Source organism: Nomascus leucogenys, chromosome 15 (assembly GCF_006542625.1).
Source record: "Nomascus leucogenys isolate Asia chromosome 15, Asia_NLE_v1, whole genome shotgun sequence".
Classification (NCBI taxonomy): domain Eukaryota; kingdom Metazoa; phylum Chordata; class Mammalia; order Primates; family Hylobatidae; genus Nomascus; species Nomascus leucogenys.
This window is the reverse complement of record NC_044395.1, coordinates 5880310-5900188: the sequence shown is the minus strand read 5'-3', so window position 1 is coordinate 5900188 and position 19879 is coordinate 5880310. Positions and strand designations below refer to the sequence as shown.

Below are 19879 nucleotides of genomic sequence, written 5' to 3'. Positions count from 1 at the left end.
AATGACAAAAGAAACATCAAAAGTAAAACTTTGTATGCATCAATGGATACTACCAAAGAAAGTCAAAGACAAACCATAAAACAGGTGAAAATATTTGTAAATCATTATTATCTGGTAAAGAATTTGTATCTAGAATATATGAGCAACATTTACAACTCACTAAAAAAAAAAAACACAAATAACCCAATTAAAAACTGGGCAAAAGTGGGAGGTTGAGGGGGGAGGATCACTTGAAACCAGGAGTTTGACACCAATCTGGGCAACAAAGCAAGACCTCGTCTCTACAAAAAATTTAAAAATTAGCTGGGTGCAGTGGCGTGCACCTGTAATGTCAGTCATTCAGGAAGCTGAGTCAGAAGGATCATTTGAGGCCTGGAGTTGAGGGCTGCAGTGAGTTATGATCACAACATTGCACTGCAGCCTGTGGTGACAGTGAAAGACCCAGTCTCGAAAAAAAAAAAAAAAAAGAAAAAGAAAAAAGAAAAAAATAATAAGCAAAGGATATGAATAGATACCCTCCAAAGAAGATGAACACATAACCAATAAGCACATATAAAATGACTAAACATTATTAGCCAAAAACAAAATGCAAGTCAAATCCACAGTGAGATACTACTTCACAACTAAGAAGGCAATAATCAAAAAAATCCAAATAAAAACAAGTGTTGACAAGGATACGGAGCAACTGGAAGTCTCATACACTGCTAGTGGAACTGTAAAATGGTACAGTTACACCAATCGTGCAGTTGGCAGTTCTTCAAAGATTAAATATAGTTACCATATGACCCAACAATTTCACACCTGGACATATACCCAAGGAAAATTAAAACACATCCACATGTAATATTGTACATGAATATTCAGAGTAGCTAAAAATGGAAACAACTCCAAATGAATAAACAAATAAAATGTGGTATATGCATACAATGAAATGTTATCCAGCTATTTAAAAAGAAAGGATTAAAACAGAAGTACTGATACGTGCTACTGCACAGGTGAATCTTGAAAACACTATGCTAAGTAAAAGAAGCCCAACACGAAAGACCACATTTATACAAAATGTCCAGAATAGGGAAATCAATAAAGACAGAAAGTAGACTAGTGGTCGTTTAGGGCTGGGAGCAGTATGCGGGGAGCAGTGTCTGCTAATGGATATGGGATTTCTTCATGAAGTGATGAAGGTGTTCTAAAATCAACTGTGCTGATGGCTGTACAACTCTGCTACACAATTTAAAGGGTAAATTGCACGATACGTGAGTTTTATCTTAATAAAGCTGAGTTTTCAAAAAAGTTTAAAATAATGCCGTATTTTCAAAAAGAGTGAAATCTACAGTTACTAATGAAGATTTACCAAACAAGTACCCACTTAGGAGCTTTTTAAAAAAGTTTACCCAAGAAGGATAAAATTGCTTCGAAAAGAACTGAGAATCCTGACTCCAGTAGAACTGCAGAAAACACTGTTTTGAAGCATTTTCTCTACTGAGCAATAAAGTTAGTCTAAAATAAACAAATTCCAATGAGAGAAATGGGAACAATGACTCCCTAGTCTCCTATGAAGAAATAAGCTTTGAAAGGTATTATTAACCTTTACTTAAATACTTTTAGCAAAGATTGTTGGATGTAAGCTTTGGGAGCAGAAGTGGGAAAACACCAAAAGAGTAAAGAATAACGGTTTTTTTTTTTTTTCTTAACTCTTACATACAGGTACTAAAACTAGAAAATACTATTATAAGGAAAACAGTTCAAATAAATTCTGAGGCCCAGAAATATTTTCTTCTCCTTTTATTGGGAGGTGGGAAACGACAGAAGAAATGTAATATAGCTAGGAAAAATAAGTTGGATGACTCCCTCTTCTCTCCAAAATTTTTTAGACTTTGAATTGTTTTTTAATTGACATCATCAAAAAGTTTCAGACGACGCATTCTGTTGAATCTTCCCAAAACTAAATCACCTCAATAAATACCAAAATTCCCATTTTCTTGATTTTTATCCCCTTCAACAATGCTTTATTTGTAATATATTCTACATATTTATGTAGCATGATAAGTATACTGTATAAGTAATAAGAAATGCTGTTTAAAATAGTTTTGATGTTCATATGCCCTGTTAAAATATACTTCTTTTCATTTATTAATTTCCAGTTAATCCTACAATTTCTATGTTAGTTCTTTAAACCTATTTTTTATCATTTTATTCATTAATAAGTTACAATGCTATTATGCAACTATAAAAGTAAATAATGACAAAGCTTAATGGAGCACACAGTTCTTTAAAATTGCCTAAAAACTTGAATGCATGTAAATCTTTTCAAAATGATCAACAGAGAAATAAGAATACATTTAAAAATCAAAACCATATAAAATTAAGAATGTAATTATTATGCCAATAAATGCAAAAATAGCAAAACAAGCTAAATACTTGACTGACAGAAAATCTGTGTCTTCAAGCAGTTGATAAAATAACTACACTAGTGAAAAAAGTATACTCACCTGGTTTTGGCACTGAGTTGGTCACTGACTGGGGAACTTTTTGGTTAATTAACTCAACACAGTGTCCAGGGAAGAGTCCCACCTGATGAAAAGCAACAAAGAAAGGATTCTAAACCAGCAAACAGACCAATATGTGAACACTGCCAACTGAATTCCAGTAATGTATTCTACAGTCCCTCCCAAATGATTCTATTATTCCAAGACTCTAAATAACAGATGATGCCAACTACACAAATAATAAAACAATCTGTTGCTATGAGTACATAAAGTTATGTGTTTTATTTGTCCAAATATCTAAGTCTGCTTTTTTGCTTTTAGTTTATAATTTCCCAATCTTTTTTTACATGAATTAAAATATTTAGTCTGACAATGAACTATGCATGCGAGTAGGTAAAATTTCATAATTTAATAATGTGCTTTACTGAAATCTCAATCCAGCTATGTTGATACCTCTGTTGCCAACTTATGTTTATCATCTTCTCTATGGGTTTTTTAAATCAACACTAAGCCACAATTCAAACTTTTTGTGAACTTTCTCTCTTCACTCTCTCCCAGGTTTCATGAAAAAAAAAAAAAAAAGACATGACTAAAATAAATGTGTAAAATAATCTCTCATTTAAAATCCTGGTATTCACTGCTTTTAAAAACTAGTAGCGCTTGGATAAGAGGGAAAGCAAGAGAGAAGAAAACAGCCAATCTCAGCAGTGTCAACAGACTCTGGCTTTGAGGAACACACCACAGTGACCTAGTAGCAGAACTGCAGGCATTGCTTTTGGCATTGTAACAAGCCGTATTAGGAAAATGCTGAGTTCCAGATCATCCAGAGATACTGTATAGCCAAAAGGATAAATACCAAGATAAACAGCCTGGAAACAAAAGCAAAGAGGAAATCTTTATCAATATTTATAGATGTTTCCTTAGATAAAAATATAAATGGGCTGCCATGCAGCAGATGTTAAAGCTGAAATATGAAAACTACATCACTTTGTATATCCCTCTGTTGACAGACTCTGGGGAAGAATGGAATAGTTTTCCAAGAGCATGATTCATCATCAAGTTCTGAGCTGTATAATTTCCATCTGTGTGAAATTATTTTCACATACTCATTTGCTACATTCTTATTTCAATTTCTAGATCCATATTCTATGGTAGTTCTTAAAATTATGAAGATATAAACCAGTTATCATGAGCTGAAAAGGGGTATTAACAGATTATCAGGTTTTTTTTTGTTTTTTGTTTTTGAGACAGGGTCTCATTCTGTCACCCAGGCTGGAGTGCAGTGGCACAATCTAGGCTCACTGCAGCCTCAATCCCCGAGGCTCAAACAATTCTCGCACCTCAGCCTCCTGAGTAGCTGGGACTCTGGGCATGCACCACCTCACCTGGCTAATTTTGTTTATTTTTTGTAGAGATGAGGTATCATTATCAGATTATCAGTTTTGTTCACAAGATGTCAATTTGGGATTCCTATGCACTGCCTTCCAAAATGATGCTTTAGATATTTGTTTTATTGGTGAAATTCTTTAATATATTCTACTCAACTTCCTATTTTACTAAACGAGTAGAAATGCTTCCAAGACTGATTAGAACCAGGTAAGAGTCAACTTAAAAAAATCTTCATTTTTTATCTTACACAAGTCAGTTATGAGAGGGGATATGGGGCATGGTTAACAGAATAGCCTCAAGTAAGTGTTCCACCCTCCATAAAAGGGTTTGGAAAGCGATTATAAAAGTCTCAGGTCGTAAATTAAACAAATGTATACAAAAATGCATTTGTAAATAATCTTTGTTTTTACAAGTCTTTGCAATAAACTGTCACTTTGGTCTCCAGCAGAGAGAGCTGGAGGAGTGGAGCTTGCAGATGTAGTCTCCGGTGTGAGTCCCAGCAATGGAGACCCTGATGCTATGAGCTCTGCAGACTCTCATGAAGAGGACTTGGGGGGATGAAGAAGCGACTGGGAAACTGCTCACGCCGAGGAGATGGGAGGTGCCCTGGAAACAGCTGCTTCATGAACCTAAACCATGACCGATGTAATGTTAAAAGTCATTCCACAAAGTGGTGTGTTTCAATGCATGCAAAGGCTAGAGAACTGTAAAAAGTGGTTACCAAGGCTGGGAAGATACAACTATTTCAAGAGTCACTCTGAAAAAGATCCTGATGCCTTGAGGAACCCTTCTGAAATTCAAACAACAATGTACAAATATCTGCCTTGTTTCAGAATTTATGGAGTATAAAATTCATGTTTCTAAAAGAGCTTACCTGCAGCTGGTTTCCACATCTGAAATTATAGTGCTCTCCAAGTCACACAGCTGGAAATTAAATGTTCAAGTTCTACCTTGGTCCCAATTTAATGTTTGGTGCTCTCTGGATTGAGTTGAATTATGTTCAGGCTTTGCAATTTCACTTGTGGTAAAGGCTCTAACATTTTCCCTTTCTATGCAAATTTCTTTTCTTTTCTTTTTTTTTTTTTTTTTTTTTTTTTTTGCGCGACGGAGTTTTACTCTTGTTGCCCAGTCTGGAGTGCAGCGACATGACCTCAGCTCACTGTAACCTCCGCCTCCCAGTTTCAAATGATTCTCCTGCCTCAGCCTCCCAAGTAACTGGGATTACACGCATGCGCCACCATGCCCGGCCAATTTTTTGTATTTTTAGTAGAGATGGGGTTTCTCCATGTTGGTCAGGCTGGTCGTGAACTCCCGACCTCAGGTGATCCACTCGCCTTGGCCTCCCAAAGTGCTGGGATTACAGGCATGAGTTACCACATCAGGACTGTATGCAAATTTCTTGAAGGAGAATTGCTTGCATATTTCTTCTCTGCCTTCACAGAAGGCAGAGTTTCTTTCAAACTTAACTGAGGCATCAGTTGCTCTTTGGCTATGTTTCTTACCATGATTATTAACAATAAGTTTGTGGCTTGGGTTTGCAAACTGTACTGTTTGTTGCACTGATCTTCCCATATAGTAATTTTTAGTTTGTGAAAAAAATTAACCCTCATCTGAAATTAACATGTAAGTTTTTTTAACTAGTCTCAGATTTTAAAACTTGTAATAAAGTGGAAACTCATTGGTTTTTCTTGCCCTTTCGAACTCTTGTAATTGAGTCTTCATCATGTTTTATATTAAAGTGTTTTATATTAAACAAGTTTTCATCATGTTTTATATATAAAGCTAACACATGGCTACAAAAAAGAAGTATCTGGGTTCAATCTTAAGTCTGCCACTCACTAGATTAGGTTTGTAACTTAGCCTCCTTGTGTTTTAGTTTCTTCATCTAAACATGGTAATAATAATGCCTATCTCATAAGGGTTGTTACGAGAATTAAATGGGCTAGTATAAATAAAATGCATAGAGTAAAATGCATTGATTTGTTAACTAATGGTCTAGTAACAATATGATCTATTAACTACGGCAGCCTCTTTCATATGTTATTCTTTCTGCAGCCATGGCAATTTCTAAAGCTTTAACCCATTTATGCCAGAGGCTGCAAAATTTTTTTGTGAAAAATCAGAACTTGGTGATGACCTTGAGCAGTAGGATATAAATAACTCCCACAAGCTTAGCGTTCCAATAATGGAACACTAGGCATAAATGGGTTAACGCATAAGTAAAATGCTATTATCCCAGTATTTGGCTACCAGAACTGCTAGAGGGCTATAGCTCCTCCATCAAATGGATATTACACAAAATGCCACCTTTTGTATATATCTGCTTAAGTTTCCTGACTCTCAAATATCATTCTTGCTATAACATTCTAATTCATTTCAATATATAAAATCTGCAACTTGCCTGAGAGAAAAGTCCAGATTCTAAACTTGGCTTACCCATTTACTAGGTTCTGTGATCTACAGCAAACTGCTTAACATCTCTGTTTTAGTTTCCTAATTTGTAACGTTAGGGATAACACTACCTATACCTCAAGAGTTTATGTGAAAGTAACTGCCTAGTTTCTAAGTTCCAGTATCTTTTGGCAAAAAAAAAAAAAGTTTTCCATCACTTCCTCACAAAGACTGAACAAAGAAAGCTTAATGCACTTCTCAGGGAACTATATCACATACATTAGCTACATTTTCACCTTTTAAATTCATCACAATTAATTAGGTTTAGGTATATGGGGAAATGTTACTGCATACTATACAGAGGTAGATGTACAGTAGGCTCACCTAATATCTAACGCCAATCCCTGCCCTCTTGTTTTACTTTATCATAAGTGTAATATCACTAACTACTAGCTAAACTCTACAGTTTCCCAGACTCCCTATATTCAGGCAAAGCCACCGCACATGTAAACACAGCTCTGCCACTATCCCGTCTCCTCCTCTGTGCCATGAGCACAGGTGTCGTGACTAGATCTGTCGTGGTCATCACTTGACCATAAGTGAAAAGCTGAGAGACCCTAGAGACTCCTGCCTGGCAGCATTAAGCTGCTGACTCAGCACTAGAAATCCACCATCTTTTCCGCTCAGTTTTTGTTTCTTGAAGCCAAAATCACTCCTAAACATCAAGGAGTCTTTTAAAAGAGTCAGTTCTATGGATTTGTGAAAGGCAAACAGATTCCATTTTACCATCACAAAATTTTCATGATAAAAAACTGTGTTCTGTTGAAAATATTACACACGAGAACGGAACCTTAAAAGTATAGTTAATGAACATTTATACTTTTCTGACGAATACTTCACCTAAGATTTCACCAAACAGTAACCACTTTGATAAAATGTGAAATGGTAAAAAGTGACTGGAACTCTGAAAATATGATCTATTAACTATGTCATCTTGTTCTGTATCTTATTATTTCTGCAGCTGTGGCAATTTCTAAAGCTTTAATTTACATGGCCAGAAAGGGAGAGCAGAATTGGGTATATTGGCAGGGGTCAAAATGAGATTCAACTCTAGGAAAAGAATGGAAGATGGAGAAAAAGCCAGCATCTAGGGCCCGTGATGGTAAAGAAGTAGGTAATAAAAACATAGTAATAGAAGGAAAAGAACAATGTAGAGACAAGGCTGGAACAGGTTTGGTCTTGGAATGGTCTTGAAAAGAGGAGACCTTACTGTTGACTGTTTTCACTCAAGTCTTTGAGACAAAGTAAAAAGCCACCAGACATGCTAATGTATCTATCCCATGGTGTGCTGATAAATGTTTAACAACTAGCTCTCCATGGGGGAAAGGCCTTGATTTCCAGAATTTTCCAGTGCTCACAGTATAAACACTCCCATCATGGCTGGTTTCAAGCTACCAACTTGATATAACTGAACACAAAATTGGAAAGAGAAGCATTAGGGCACTCAGTTATACAGTATTGATAGCATACAGACAGAGTAGCTGGAAAGAACTTCAAAAGCATAAATGGTAAAATGTGGTAAAATAATTACAAAAAATGTTTGATTATTACCTTTGTTTTTAATACAATTCATTTCATTGTAAATGCATATACCTTAATTTTTAATAATGGCTGTTTTTAACAACTGTCCTACAAAATTTCACAGTTGGCTCCAGCTGACCACTGATGTATATCCATACACTTCATCCTGCGCCTATCCACCTCTAACAGCTTCTGGTAATCAGTTTCTAATAGCTTAGCAAGCATATGGCTCACCCTCTGACTCTAGGAGAACCAGGAGAGATGTAAAGGGAATAGACTGTAATCTGGTTCTTCTGATCTTCTTCTACCTTGGGGGATACTCAGACTAAAAAGAAAACCTCGTTTAGCTTCTAAAGTGAGTGTATGTGCTGAAAAATACTTTGGTGTAACTTAAAGGGAATATTAGAAAAGAAACTACTGCAATAAAATAAGCCTGGAGCTTTGGAAACAGCAGAGTTAACAACAGAACCTAATCCTAACTATAGTCTCTTTGAGGCAATCAACAAAAACCTAAAAAGGAATTCAACATAACGATCATGTGCTTATTGCTGACTTAAAAAAAAAAATTCTCGGCCGGGCGCGGTGGCTCACGCCTGTAATCCCAGCACTTTGGGAGGCCAAGGCGGGCATATCACGAGGTCAGGAGATCGAGACCATCCTGGCTAACATGGTGAAACCTCGTCTCTACTAAAAAAAATACAAAAAATTAGCCGGGCATAGTGGCAGGCACCTGTAGCCCCAGCTACTTGGGAGGCTGAGGCAGGAGAATGGTGTGAACCCAGGAGGCGGAGCTTGCAGTGAGCGGAGATCGTGCCACTGCACTCCAGCCTGGGCGACAGAGTGAGAGACTCCGTCTCAAAAAAAAAAAAAAAAAATTATCTTCTATTGGTTTTTTTATTTAATTTATGGCTAGCGAAACTTTAGCACTGTTGGCATAGCCAAACATTTTTTAAATTAAACTTAGTGGAAGTATTGCTCACTCCTAAAAATATATCACAGATCTTTCAATTGGAATTATTTGGCCTCAGAGTGTTAAAACTCCAGTTTTTCATTTTCTGACTACAACTTCCTGTCCTCTCAGGTCTCTAGTGTTGATATTCTATAACAACAAAGAAGTTCAAACAGAGACATCCCATTCCCTTCATATTTCCCCCCAAGGTACTTATCCCCACAATTCTAGGTTTTTTGTTTTGTTTTGTTTGCTACCCAATATGCACCCTGTGATTGAGCATTTGTTTTAAATCAGTACCCTTAATTTCCTTGCAATATTAACCTCCTGCCAAAACAATCCAGCAAACCCACAACTAAATCAATACACTACCATACTTGCACGTCTGTGTATTGCTGGAGAAAAAAAAATCACACCACTAAGGACATTTGAACCAATACAAATTCATAGTCTATTGTCTAGAAATGCTAATTATTTTCTCCCCACTCCCGACACATGCTTAAAGAACCTAATCTTCTTTAGAGTCTCTGCCCAGTCTGACTCCCATGGCCTGCCAACACCATCCCAGCACAGCTGATCAAACAGACGGTAAGTCAATGAGTCAATTAGTTTGTCTGCTATGATTTTGGAACTAGTCCCAAATCTTCAATTATCTCCATTGAATTGTTAGAATTAGGAAATATTTTTCCAAACAAAGAAGAGAAGAGACAAAGAAACAACAGTTGCTACACACCAACGGAAGCAAAAACCGGAAATAAGTTCCTCAGGTCCTTACTTTTTAGTTCTGGTTCCATTTACTTATAGCCTAGTAATTCTTGCACTGGGCTCTTTGAGATATTCCTACTAATCCCCCCACCTCCCACTCTCCTTGTTATGTCCCCAAAAAGCATAACATTGCTTCTGGTTTCTTTGCTTTATTTATACTGTCCCCTTGAATGTCAACTCCCTAATTTCCATTTAAATAAAAAATTACTCTTGCAGCCAGATATGCAGGTTTGAGAGTCAAGAACAAAGCTAAAGATCAGGATATAAATCTGAGAGTTGGGCATAAATATGGTTTTTAAAGTTGAGAAAGTGAGTAAGATAGCAAGGGACAAAGAGTGTAGAATAAGAAAGCGGTCCAACCCCAAACGTCAGAGGTCTAGCAGAGGAGGGTGTCCTGGCAAAGGAGACTGTGTCAAGTCAGTTAAGGGAAAAAAGTCTCTGGAAAAAGAAAATCGGATACTAATGAGAGTTTAAGTAAGGAGTAGTAAAGTATCTATTTTTTTTTTTAATTAAGCCAAACAGAGACCACTAGTGATAAAAGAGAAAATCAAAGGGTGAAGGGTTTAAGAATATATTTGTGATAGGTGAATGTAATCACGGCTCTAGAATCTACACTGGAAAAGGAGGATAGTGAAGGCAGGAAGTAACTGATGGGCAAAAACTGGGAGGAACAGTGGAATGATAATACTAAGCATAATATTGAATATTGAACATAATTGTTTATTGTACAGCAAGTAGCTGAGGGGATTAACTTTCTTTTCCAAGTTGCCATAATACAATATCAAATAAGACAAACTAGATTACAGTTGCTTTAAAGTTTTAATTAATTTGTAATATCTTTCAGCCCTGGAAGGAGTAAGAAAAGGATAGAGTAGGCATTGTAAGTGGAAAGACACAGATAAAAAGACACAAGAGTAGAAAAGAGCAACTTGTGTACTAAGGGGGGAAATAATAGTTCCATCTGGCAGAACATCCAGTTTCTAAAATAGAGCAGTGCAAAGAAAGACTGGTAAACGAGAATAAAGTCGGAGATCCTAGATGATCTTGTATATCGTGACAAGGAGTTTTAAGTTCCTTCTGTAGGAAATAAAAGTGACAAATTCTGAGCAGAAGCAGCGCAGGAATAGGCATGTCCTAAGAGGAAAAGTATTAGCACTGTATACCTTTCAAGGTGTAAGGAAGGGAGGAAGATAAGAAGCAGTACACCACTTTAGGAATTTGCAAAATAGGCTAAGAAAGAGAATAAAACCTACAGTGTATGACAACAGCATGAGGAAGGAAGGAGAGTATATGAATGTAAACGACACAGAGGTAGAAGAGACAGACATGATCAACTGGATTGGATGCATGAACAACATGAAGTCGAGAATGTTCCTGCAGTTTTTGCTTCCACCTTAACTGAGGTATAGTTAACCCAAAGTAAACTGCACATATTTAAAATGTACATTTTGATAAAACACCCATGAAACTATTACCACAATCAAGATTATAATATATTCATCAACCCCAAAAGTTTCCTTATATCTCTTTGTAATCCTTCCTTCCCCCTACCCTCCCATCCCTGCTCCTCAGGCAGTTACTCATCTACTTTTTATCACGATATATTACTTTCCATTTTCTACAATTTTACATAAATGAAGTCTCATGTAATATACTCTTTTTTGTCTGCCTTCTTTCATGCAGCATATTTTTGAGGATCACTCATGTTGCTGTATTTATCAACTGTTTATTCCTTTCATTGCTAAGTAATACTCTATTGTATGGACACCACCATTTGTCTATTAATCTGCTGTTGACAGATATTAGGGTTGTTTCCAGTTTTAAACTATTACATATAAAGATGCTACGAACATTCATGTATGAGTTTCTATATGGACACATGCTTTTTTTTCTCTAAACAGTTAGATCATGTAGTAAATGTACAGTAATTCCTCCCTTAACGTCATTGACGTTCACATTGGAAACTGTGAACTGACTTACTCTGTGCTGTGGGAACTGAATTCTTATTTATATCAATTAGCCTATGATAAAATTGGTTTCATTAGACAGAATGTCATTTTGCTTAAAGTTGCAGTTTCCAAGAACCAACTGACAACATTAAGTGATGACTTACTGAGTGTTTAACTTGAGAAACTGCTAAACTGTTTTCAAATTAGTTGTGACATCTTACATTGCCACCAGCACTGTATGAGAATTCCAATTTCTCCACATCCTTCTAATTTTAATAAGTATGAATCAATACCTCACTGTTGTTTTAACTTACATTTCTCTAATGACTATTGATGTTGGATATCTATGTATTAATTTGCCATTCATACATCCTTTTGATGATATCTGCTCCAATCTTTGCCTATTTTTTAAATTGTATTGTTTGCTTCTTTAATTTTGAGAGTTTTTGTTTTTTAAAAAATAGCACCTCAGTATGTTGCCCGGGCTGGCCTCAAATTCATGGGCTCAAGCAATCCTCCTGCCTCAGCCTCCGAAGTAGCTGGGACTACAGGCACATGCTACTGAGCTTGCCCAGTGAGAGTTCTTTGTATGTTGTGATACAAGTCCTTCATCAGATATAATCACTGCAAATATTTTCTCCCAGCCTGTGGTCTGTCTTTTTGTACTAGTAAATATGTCTTTCAAAGAGCAAACAGTTTTTTTAAAAAAATTATTTTTTTTATTATACTTTAAGTTATGGGATACACGTGCAGAACATGCATGTTTGTTACACAGGTATACATGTGCCATGGTGGTTTGCTGCACCCATCAACTTGTCATCTACATTAGGTATTTCTCCTAATGCTATCTGTTCCCTAGTCCCCCACACCCAGACAGGCCCATGTGTGATGTTCCCCTCCCTGTGTCCATGTGTTCTCATTGTTCAACTCCTACTTATGAATGAGAACACGCGGTGTTTGGTTTTCTGTTCCTGTGTTAGTTTGCTGAGAATGATGGTTTCTAGCATCATCCATGTCCCTGCAAAGGACACGAACTCATCCTTTTTTATGGCTGCATAGTATTCCACGGTATATATGTGCCACATTTTCTTTATTCAGTCTATCATTGATGGACATTTGGGTTGGTTCCAAGTCTTTGCTATTGTGAATAGTGCTGCAATAAACATACATGTGCATGTGTCTTTATAGTAGAATAATTTATAATCCTTTGGGTATATACCCAGTAATGGGATTGCTGGGTCAAATGGTATTTCTGGTTCTAGATCCTTGAGGAATTGCCACACTGTCTTCCACAATGGTTGAACTAATTTACACTCCCGCCAACAGTGTAAAAGCGTTCCTATTTCTCCACATCCTCTCCAGCATCTGTCATTTCCTGACTTTTTAATAATCGCCATTCTAACTGGTGTGGGATGGTATCTCACTGTGGTTTTGATTTGCATTTCTCTAATGACCAGTGATGATGAGCTTTTTCTCATATGTTTGTTGGCCGCATAAATGTCTTCTTTTGAGAAGTGTCTGTTCATATCCTTTGCCCACTTTTTGATGGGTTTTTTTTCTTGTAAATTTGTTTAAGAGCAGAAGTTTTAAATTTTAATGAAATTAAATTATTTTTATGAATTGTTCTTCTGATGTCACATTTAAGAAATCTTTGCCTAATCCAAAGCCACAAAAATTTTCTCCTATGTTTTCTTCTTGAAGTTTTATAGTTTATACTTTATAAACATTTAGGTATATTATCCATTTTGAGTTAATTTTTGTAGATGGTAAAAGAAATAAAGTTTACTTTGGAGACATATGGATATCCAAGTGTTCCACTGCCACTATATCTCTTCACTGAATTGACTTTTGAACTTCGTTGAAAATCAGTTGTCCATGTGTACAACTGTATGTATGTATTTCAGGACTGTCTATTCCTTCCCACTGATCTACTTATCTATCTTTCCACCAATACCACACTCTCTTGAAAACTGTAGCTTTGTAGTAAATCTTCAGTTAGTGTTAGTTCTCCAACTTTGTTCTTTTTCAAATTTGTTTCGGCTATTATATTCCAGGTCCTTTGCATTTCCATTTGAATTGTTTAATTTGCTTGTATATTTCTACACAAGAGCCTGCCTGGGATTTTGATTTAGATCAATTTGGGAAGAAATGTCATCTTAAGAAATATATAGTCTTCCAACCCATAAAAACAGTAGATCTCTCCATTTATTTGGATCTTCTTTAATGTCCCTTAGCAATGTTCTGTAGTTTTCAGTATATAGCTCTTTCACATCTTTTTTTTTTCAGATACAGTCCTAAATATTTCCTATTTTTAGAACTATTATACATGGGTTTTATGTATTTTCTGACTGAAGTGAATGCTGCGAGTCTGTGGACTACATTTAAGATAACGAGGTCTTCAAATAGTTGTCCCAAGTATTCATATTTAAAAACATACTGTGTATTTTAAATACATAAATTACTTTCCTTTTATTTCTCCTTTATATGTGAAAATTTATGCTGACTTTTTTGAAAGTGTATATTAATGGAAGTAGTTAAACAATTTGTAAATTCCACTACAGAATGACAAAAAAGGATTTTAGAAAATACTTGTCATAAAGGGGGGTATTAGGGTTTAATAAGATTAAGAACTACTGCCATAGCCATTTTGTCAATAATTTCTATAAAACTGAGTGTTTACATGTATACATATGTAACAAACCTGCACATTGTGCACATGTACCCTAGAACTGAAAGCATAATAAAAAAAGAAAAAAAAACTAAAAACAAAATAGTGTCCTTTAATGCTGATTTAAAAAATTGAGTGTTTAAGCATCAGTTGGTAAGACATATTCTGATGTTATAAATTAACAAAAAGCTATCAAGTAGGAAATTTATCTCCAACATCAATATATCTAATGGCACTAAGAAAAAGTAGCAACAAATAAAACATAAATTAAGAAAATGTATTTATTTATATGTTCCAAAAGGAAAAGAAATACAAAATTAAAAGTCATTACACTTGTATTCTGGTCCTGGCTATACCACGTACTTACCGTCTTTATGAAACAGAAAAATTTATCTAAATTTCTTTGTCTCCAGATTTCTACGATTTTAAAATGACAGTTTAGAACCAGATGGTCCACTATTATCTTCCACTATAGAAAAATCTATGATTCATACAAGTGAACAAGCAGAGCCACTATTATTCATTAAATTATTACCATGATCTGTTCTTTGCCTAAAATGCACAGGCTTCAACAGAAACTCTGCAATATACAGTGTAATGACAAAGGGCTAGTTGTTTAACCCTTTATGCTTTAGTTTCTTCATCTAAAATTAGATCATTATAGTACCTTCATGGAGTTGTGGAATAAAGGTTAGTGGTAAGCACTTCGAAAAGCACACCTGAGTACTCAAGAAATGTTAGCAATTTATTTCATTTGCATTATCACATAATTCCCCTTCTCTTGAAATTATGTCACATTATAGATGAAAATTTACAGTATAATATGATTTCCATTACTTAACTGGAGAGTAAACATTTTGCTCTATTTTATTTTGAATAATGAAAAGATGCAGCTTTGGATTCTAGGATATTACATGAATATGATAGTTTTTACATAAATAAGCAGAGAAATAAGCAAATCCATTAAGCTACTATACAAGATAAGGTTTCTGAATATCTGCCCTTTGAAATAAAGATGATTTCTCTAAAACTAAGTTATCTGGAGCCACATTATACTCCTGAGGTAAAAAAAAAAAAAAAAAAAAAAAAAAAAAAAAAAAAAAAAAAAAAAAAAAAAAAAAAAAAAAAAAAACTGTGTTGTCCAAGAATCGCTTCTCTGATACTTGTGCATGAAAACTCACAATATTTGGGGATAACTATGAAAAATGAAATAGGTGATCCTTGATCATCTCATGGAAAACCAAGAACACATGGGGTACATAAAATTCTGTCACTCTCTAAATGAGATTCTAGCCATTAGATTAACTGTGTCCCAGATGTGCTTTACGGAAGATTTTCTGAGGGGAGGGAGAAACAAAACACAATTTCTAAACTGTGTCTGATTGCTCCCTTTATCTGCACACAAGATAAACAATGGGAGCCTAGAGCAGCAGCTCTCATGTTCTGTGCATAATAATCATCTGAAAAACTTGTTAAAATTCAGACTCCTGACCCCATCCCCTGAGACTGTGATGACCAATATCCATTTTTATCACGTTTCTCGTCATTCAGATACCTGTGGCTCCTAGATAAAACTCTGAGAGACACTGCACATAACCAACAATCCTAAAATACATTAACATGTTGTATTTGTGTAATGCCTTTACCTAGAAAAAAGGGCTTTCTGAGGCATCACCTCATATTTCTAACAATCATTTACAGACAAGCACACAAATCTATTAATAATGCCAGTTAGTTTAAAAATAAAAAAAAGGAAGAGTTTTTACTTTTACTTTCTGAAGTATATTATATGATGAAATACCTCAGAAAACAAAGATGAGAGATTCAATAAACTCCTTAGGTGACAAATAAAAAACACAGATTTCAGAATTTCAAATTACTGTAGTTAATATAATTTCACACTTCCTACTCCCAGAAGTTTAAGAAAAGAAAGAGAGTCACAGTATAATTTAAACACATGGATGAACTTATCCTTCTGTTCCCACGGCTAAATTATGGTCTGGGCTAGTATAATACTTAGAATAGAACTTGGCAAAATGCAGGTGACTGGCAGAATTTACCTGCAGCACACATGGACAAAAATAGTCTTACATCCTACCCCACAACTACTGAAACAAAATTTAGGGGCTTAGGCCCTGGGATTTGATATTTAAACATAGCCTCCTTTAAACATTCAAGTTTAGGAGTCAGTGGCAAAGGGAGAATAAAAAGAATTACTGGTAACAAAATGAAGAGAGCAGAATAGCACCCTTTAATACATTTGGTAAACACTATTCCTCAAACTAACTTTATTTGTTGGACCTATTAGAATGGCTATTTTTTTTTTAACTGGCAATTATCAAATGTTGGTGAGGATGTGGAACAGCAGAAACTCTCATTCACTGCTGGTAAGAATGCAAAATGATACTGACACTTTGGCACCAAATTCAACATGCTCTTACCATATGATCCAGCAGTGATATTCCTTGGTATTTACTCAAAAGACTTGAAAACTTGTGTCCACACAATCACCTGCACATAGATGTTTATAGCAGTTTCATTCATAATTGCTAAAAACATGAAAGCAACCAAGAGGTCCTCCAATACTTGAATATATAAACAAACTGTGGCACATCCATGACACTGAATATTAGATAGTGATTAAAAAAGAAGCTATCAAGCCAGAGAAAGACACAGAGGAACCTTAAATGCATATTACTAAGTAAAAGAAGCCAGTCTGAAAAGGCCACATACCATATGATTCCAACAATATGGATATTTTGGAAAAGACATGACAGTGAAAGATCACAGGTTGTGAAAGGTTCACCAGGAAAGGATAAATAGGAGAAGCACAGGAGATTTTTAGGGCAATAAAAATAAAACTCTTCAGTATGAAACTATAATGGTGGATACATGCTATTATGCATTTGTCAAAACCCAGAGAATGCACACCAAGAGGGAACTCTAACATAAACAATGGACTTTAGTTAATAATAGTATATCAATATTGGTTCGTTAATTATAACAAAAAGTAAGCCCCAAAATTGTTTCAACAGTTGCAAGGTATGATTTGAGACTGTATTTTTATCTGTGTGATTCTGACCCTGGTGCTCCTTTGACCACTCTTCTAGAAACAGTGCTTAGTCAGTGCTGCAGGTAAACTCAGCTAATCAGCTGATGGTTGGTAAAGATCAGCATTTTGCTGATTCTATTCAATGCACTGTAAAGCAAATGTGAATAACGGGGGAAGGTACAGGTGAGAGGAGTGGGCAGGGGTATTACATGAAACTCTCGACTATCTGCTCAATTATTCTGTAAATCTCTAACTATACAAAAATCAAGTCTATTGATTATTATTTTTATTTTTGACAAGGTCTGGCTCTTGGCTCACTGCAACCTCCACCTGCCAGGCCTAGGTGGTCCTCCTGCCTCCGCCTCCCAAGCAGCTTAGACTACAGACATGCACCACTGCGCCTGGGTCAGTTTTATAATTTTAGTAGAGATGAGGTTTCACCATGTTGGCCAGGCTGGTCTCAAATTCCTGGGCCCGAGCAACCTTCCCACTTTGGCCTCCCAAAGTGCTAGGATTATAGGTATGAGGAACCACACCCAGCTCTATTTTTAAAATAATATTAAAATCACAATACCGCCACTATATAGCACCAGTTCACAGCAATATTAGGGAAGGACCTCTGCACAGAGACTTGTGCCTTCTATTGCCCTGACAGCTGGTCAGAAAGGAGATCACACACACACAGTGTGACCTTGACAAACTGGAGTCCAGATAACATGCCATGAACACATCGAGCTGAGCAAAGCTGCAAATGCAGACATATAGGGACTGGATGTCAACAACGAGCTTCTGAAAGCTTTGTAGCAGTGCTCAGGAGGGTGACACCTCAGCTCACTTGGCCTCCATCGTAGGAAGCAGTGGCCCACATCCTTGCTCCTCTTCCCTTTCTCTCCTGAGAGAGGCCTGCACTAAATCATCTCAATCCCTAGGAAAACCACTGGTGACAGCCAACACCAAGACAAGGCCCTTGTCTCCTTTACACTGCTAGGGAAGACACTGCCACTTCTGTGACACACAGCCTCCTCTGTGTTCTGCAGCCAGAGCCCAGTTTACAGGGTTCACGTGTAACCAGAGCCAGGCGAGCTGGCTGACCGAGGTGCATGCAGTTCCCTGCCTGGCCTATGCACCTGCTGACAGAAGCATCAGTGATCATCTGGACATCCTCTTGGCAGAAGGCACATGCAACACTGTGCTCCAGTGTAACCTCCTCTAGGAAGCCCTCCTGCACCTTCCAGGGAATCCTGGTGAGCCCTGAACTCCCTACTCATCAGAGAGACCCCAAGGAGAGTATTGAGGTCTGCTAGTCCTCCATGTCCTGCCTGCCTTGAGCCTGAAACCAGCCTGGCTCAGGTAGGGACCTGTTCCCCACAGAGTCTATGTAAAAGAGTCCCTCAGGTGCCTTCAGGCCAGCCCTAAAGGTGGCCCAACCGACTTCCCCATTCAGGACTGGCTGACATCTATTATGGGCTAAAAATTGTGCCCCTCTCCCCCAAAATTCATAATGTTGAATTCCTAACCCCCAGGAACTCAAGATGCGACTATAGTCATTCCTCAGCATACCTGGGGGATTGGTTCCAGAACCCCCTCATATAGCCAAATCCACACATACTCAAATCCCACGTCATATTCCAAAAGCCTGCCCTCCATATATGAGAGTTTCGCATCCCACAAACACTATATTTTCAATAATGTTTGATAAAAAAAAAAAAAATCTGTGTATAAGTGGACCCGCAAAGGTCAAATACATGTTGTTCATGGATTAACTGCCTATTTAGAGATGGGAACTTTTAAAGAGCTAATTAGGTTAAATGAGGTGGCCCCTAATCTAATCTGACTGATGTCCTTATACAAGAAGAAGAGATTAGGACACAGGCGAACACAGAGAGGAAAGGCCATGTAAGGACACGCAAGAAAGTGACCATCTGTGAGCCAAGGAGAGAAGCCTTTTGAAAAAAACTAAACCTTCTGGTACCTTAACTTCTAGCTTCCAGAACTGTAGGAAAATACATTTGCTATTAATTTTTAAGCCACCCAGTCTGTGGTATTTTATTATGGTAGCCCTAGCAAATGAACACAGTACCTAACAGACCAATTAAGGAATGAATAAATCCTAGAAATAGCTCCCACTGGCAGAAGTATCAGTGGGTCATCTGTTATGCCCAATAACAGAAAAAAAAATACACACACACACACACACACACTCTCTCTCTCTCCCTCTCTCTCTCTCTCTATATATATATATAAAATACAATCATATATATATGATTATTTGCCCCCATCCATATCAGAATATATGAATATATGATACCCCCATCCATATCAGAATATATGAAGTACTAGGAATTCAGACATAATTTACATTAGAGAAATTTAAAAACTCTAGATATTATCCTTCTAAAAGGAGTCATGAAAAATCTCCTTATAAAGAACGTTTCCCTATTAACTTTAGACTGTTGGCTGGCTTTTTAAAATTAAAATTTTAAGATAGCTTTTGATGTATCTACTACACAAAGTGAGGTCCGCTAGTAAGCTAAACTCATGGTTTTCACCCCTACTGAGGCCCCTCGGGGCTGCTGCAGAAGACCTGAAGGAGGCCAGCCAGGCAGGCTGCATGGGGATAAGGCCCAGCGTTTCCGACTTAAACCAATC

At 36.7% G+C, this 19879-nt stretch overlaps 1 protein-coding gene across 5 annotated transcripts in view; it reads right to left on the bottom strand.

The window, feature by feature from the left end:
- ARHGAP32 (Rho GTPase activating protein 32) overlaps positions 1 to 19879 on the bottom strand; it is a 307294-nt gene that overhangs the window by 75157 nt on the left and 212258 nt on the right. For all 5 annotated transcript variants that reach the window (XM_030794518.1, XM_030794519.1, XM_003253401.4 and 2 more), the window contains one exon: positions 2490 to 2571. In XM_030794518.1, coding sequence (XP_030650378.1) covers positions 2490 to 2571 — 82 coding nt within the window. The remainder of the gene's footprint in view (positions 1 to 2489; positions 2572 to 19879) is intronic.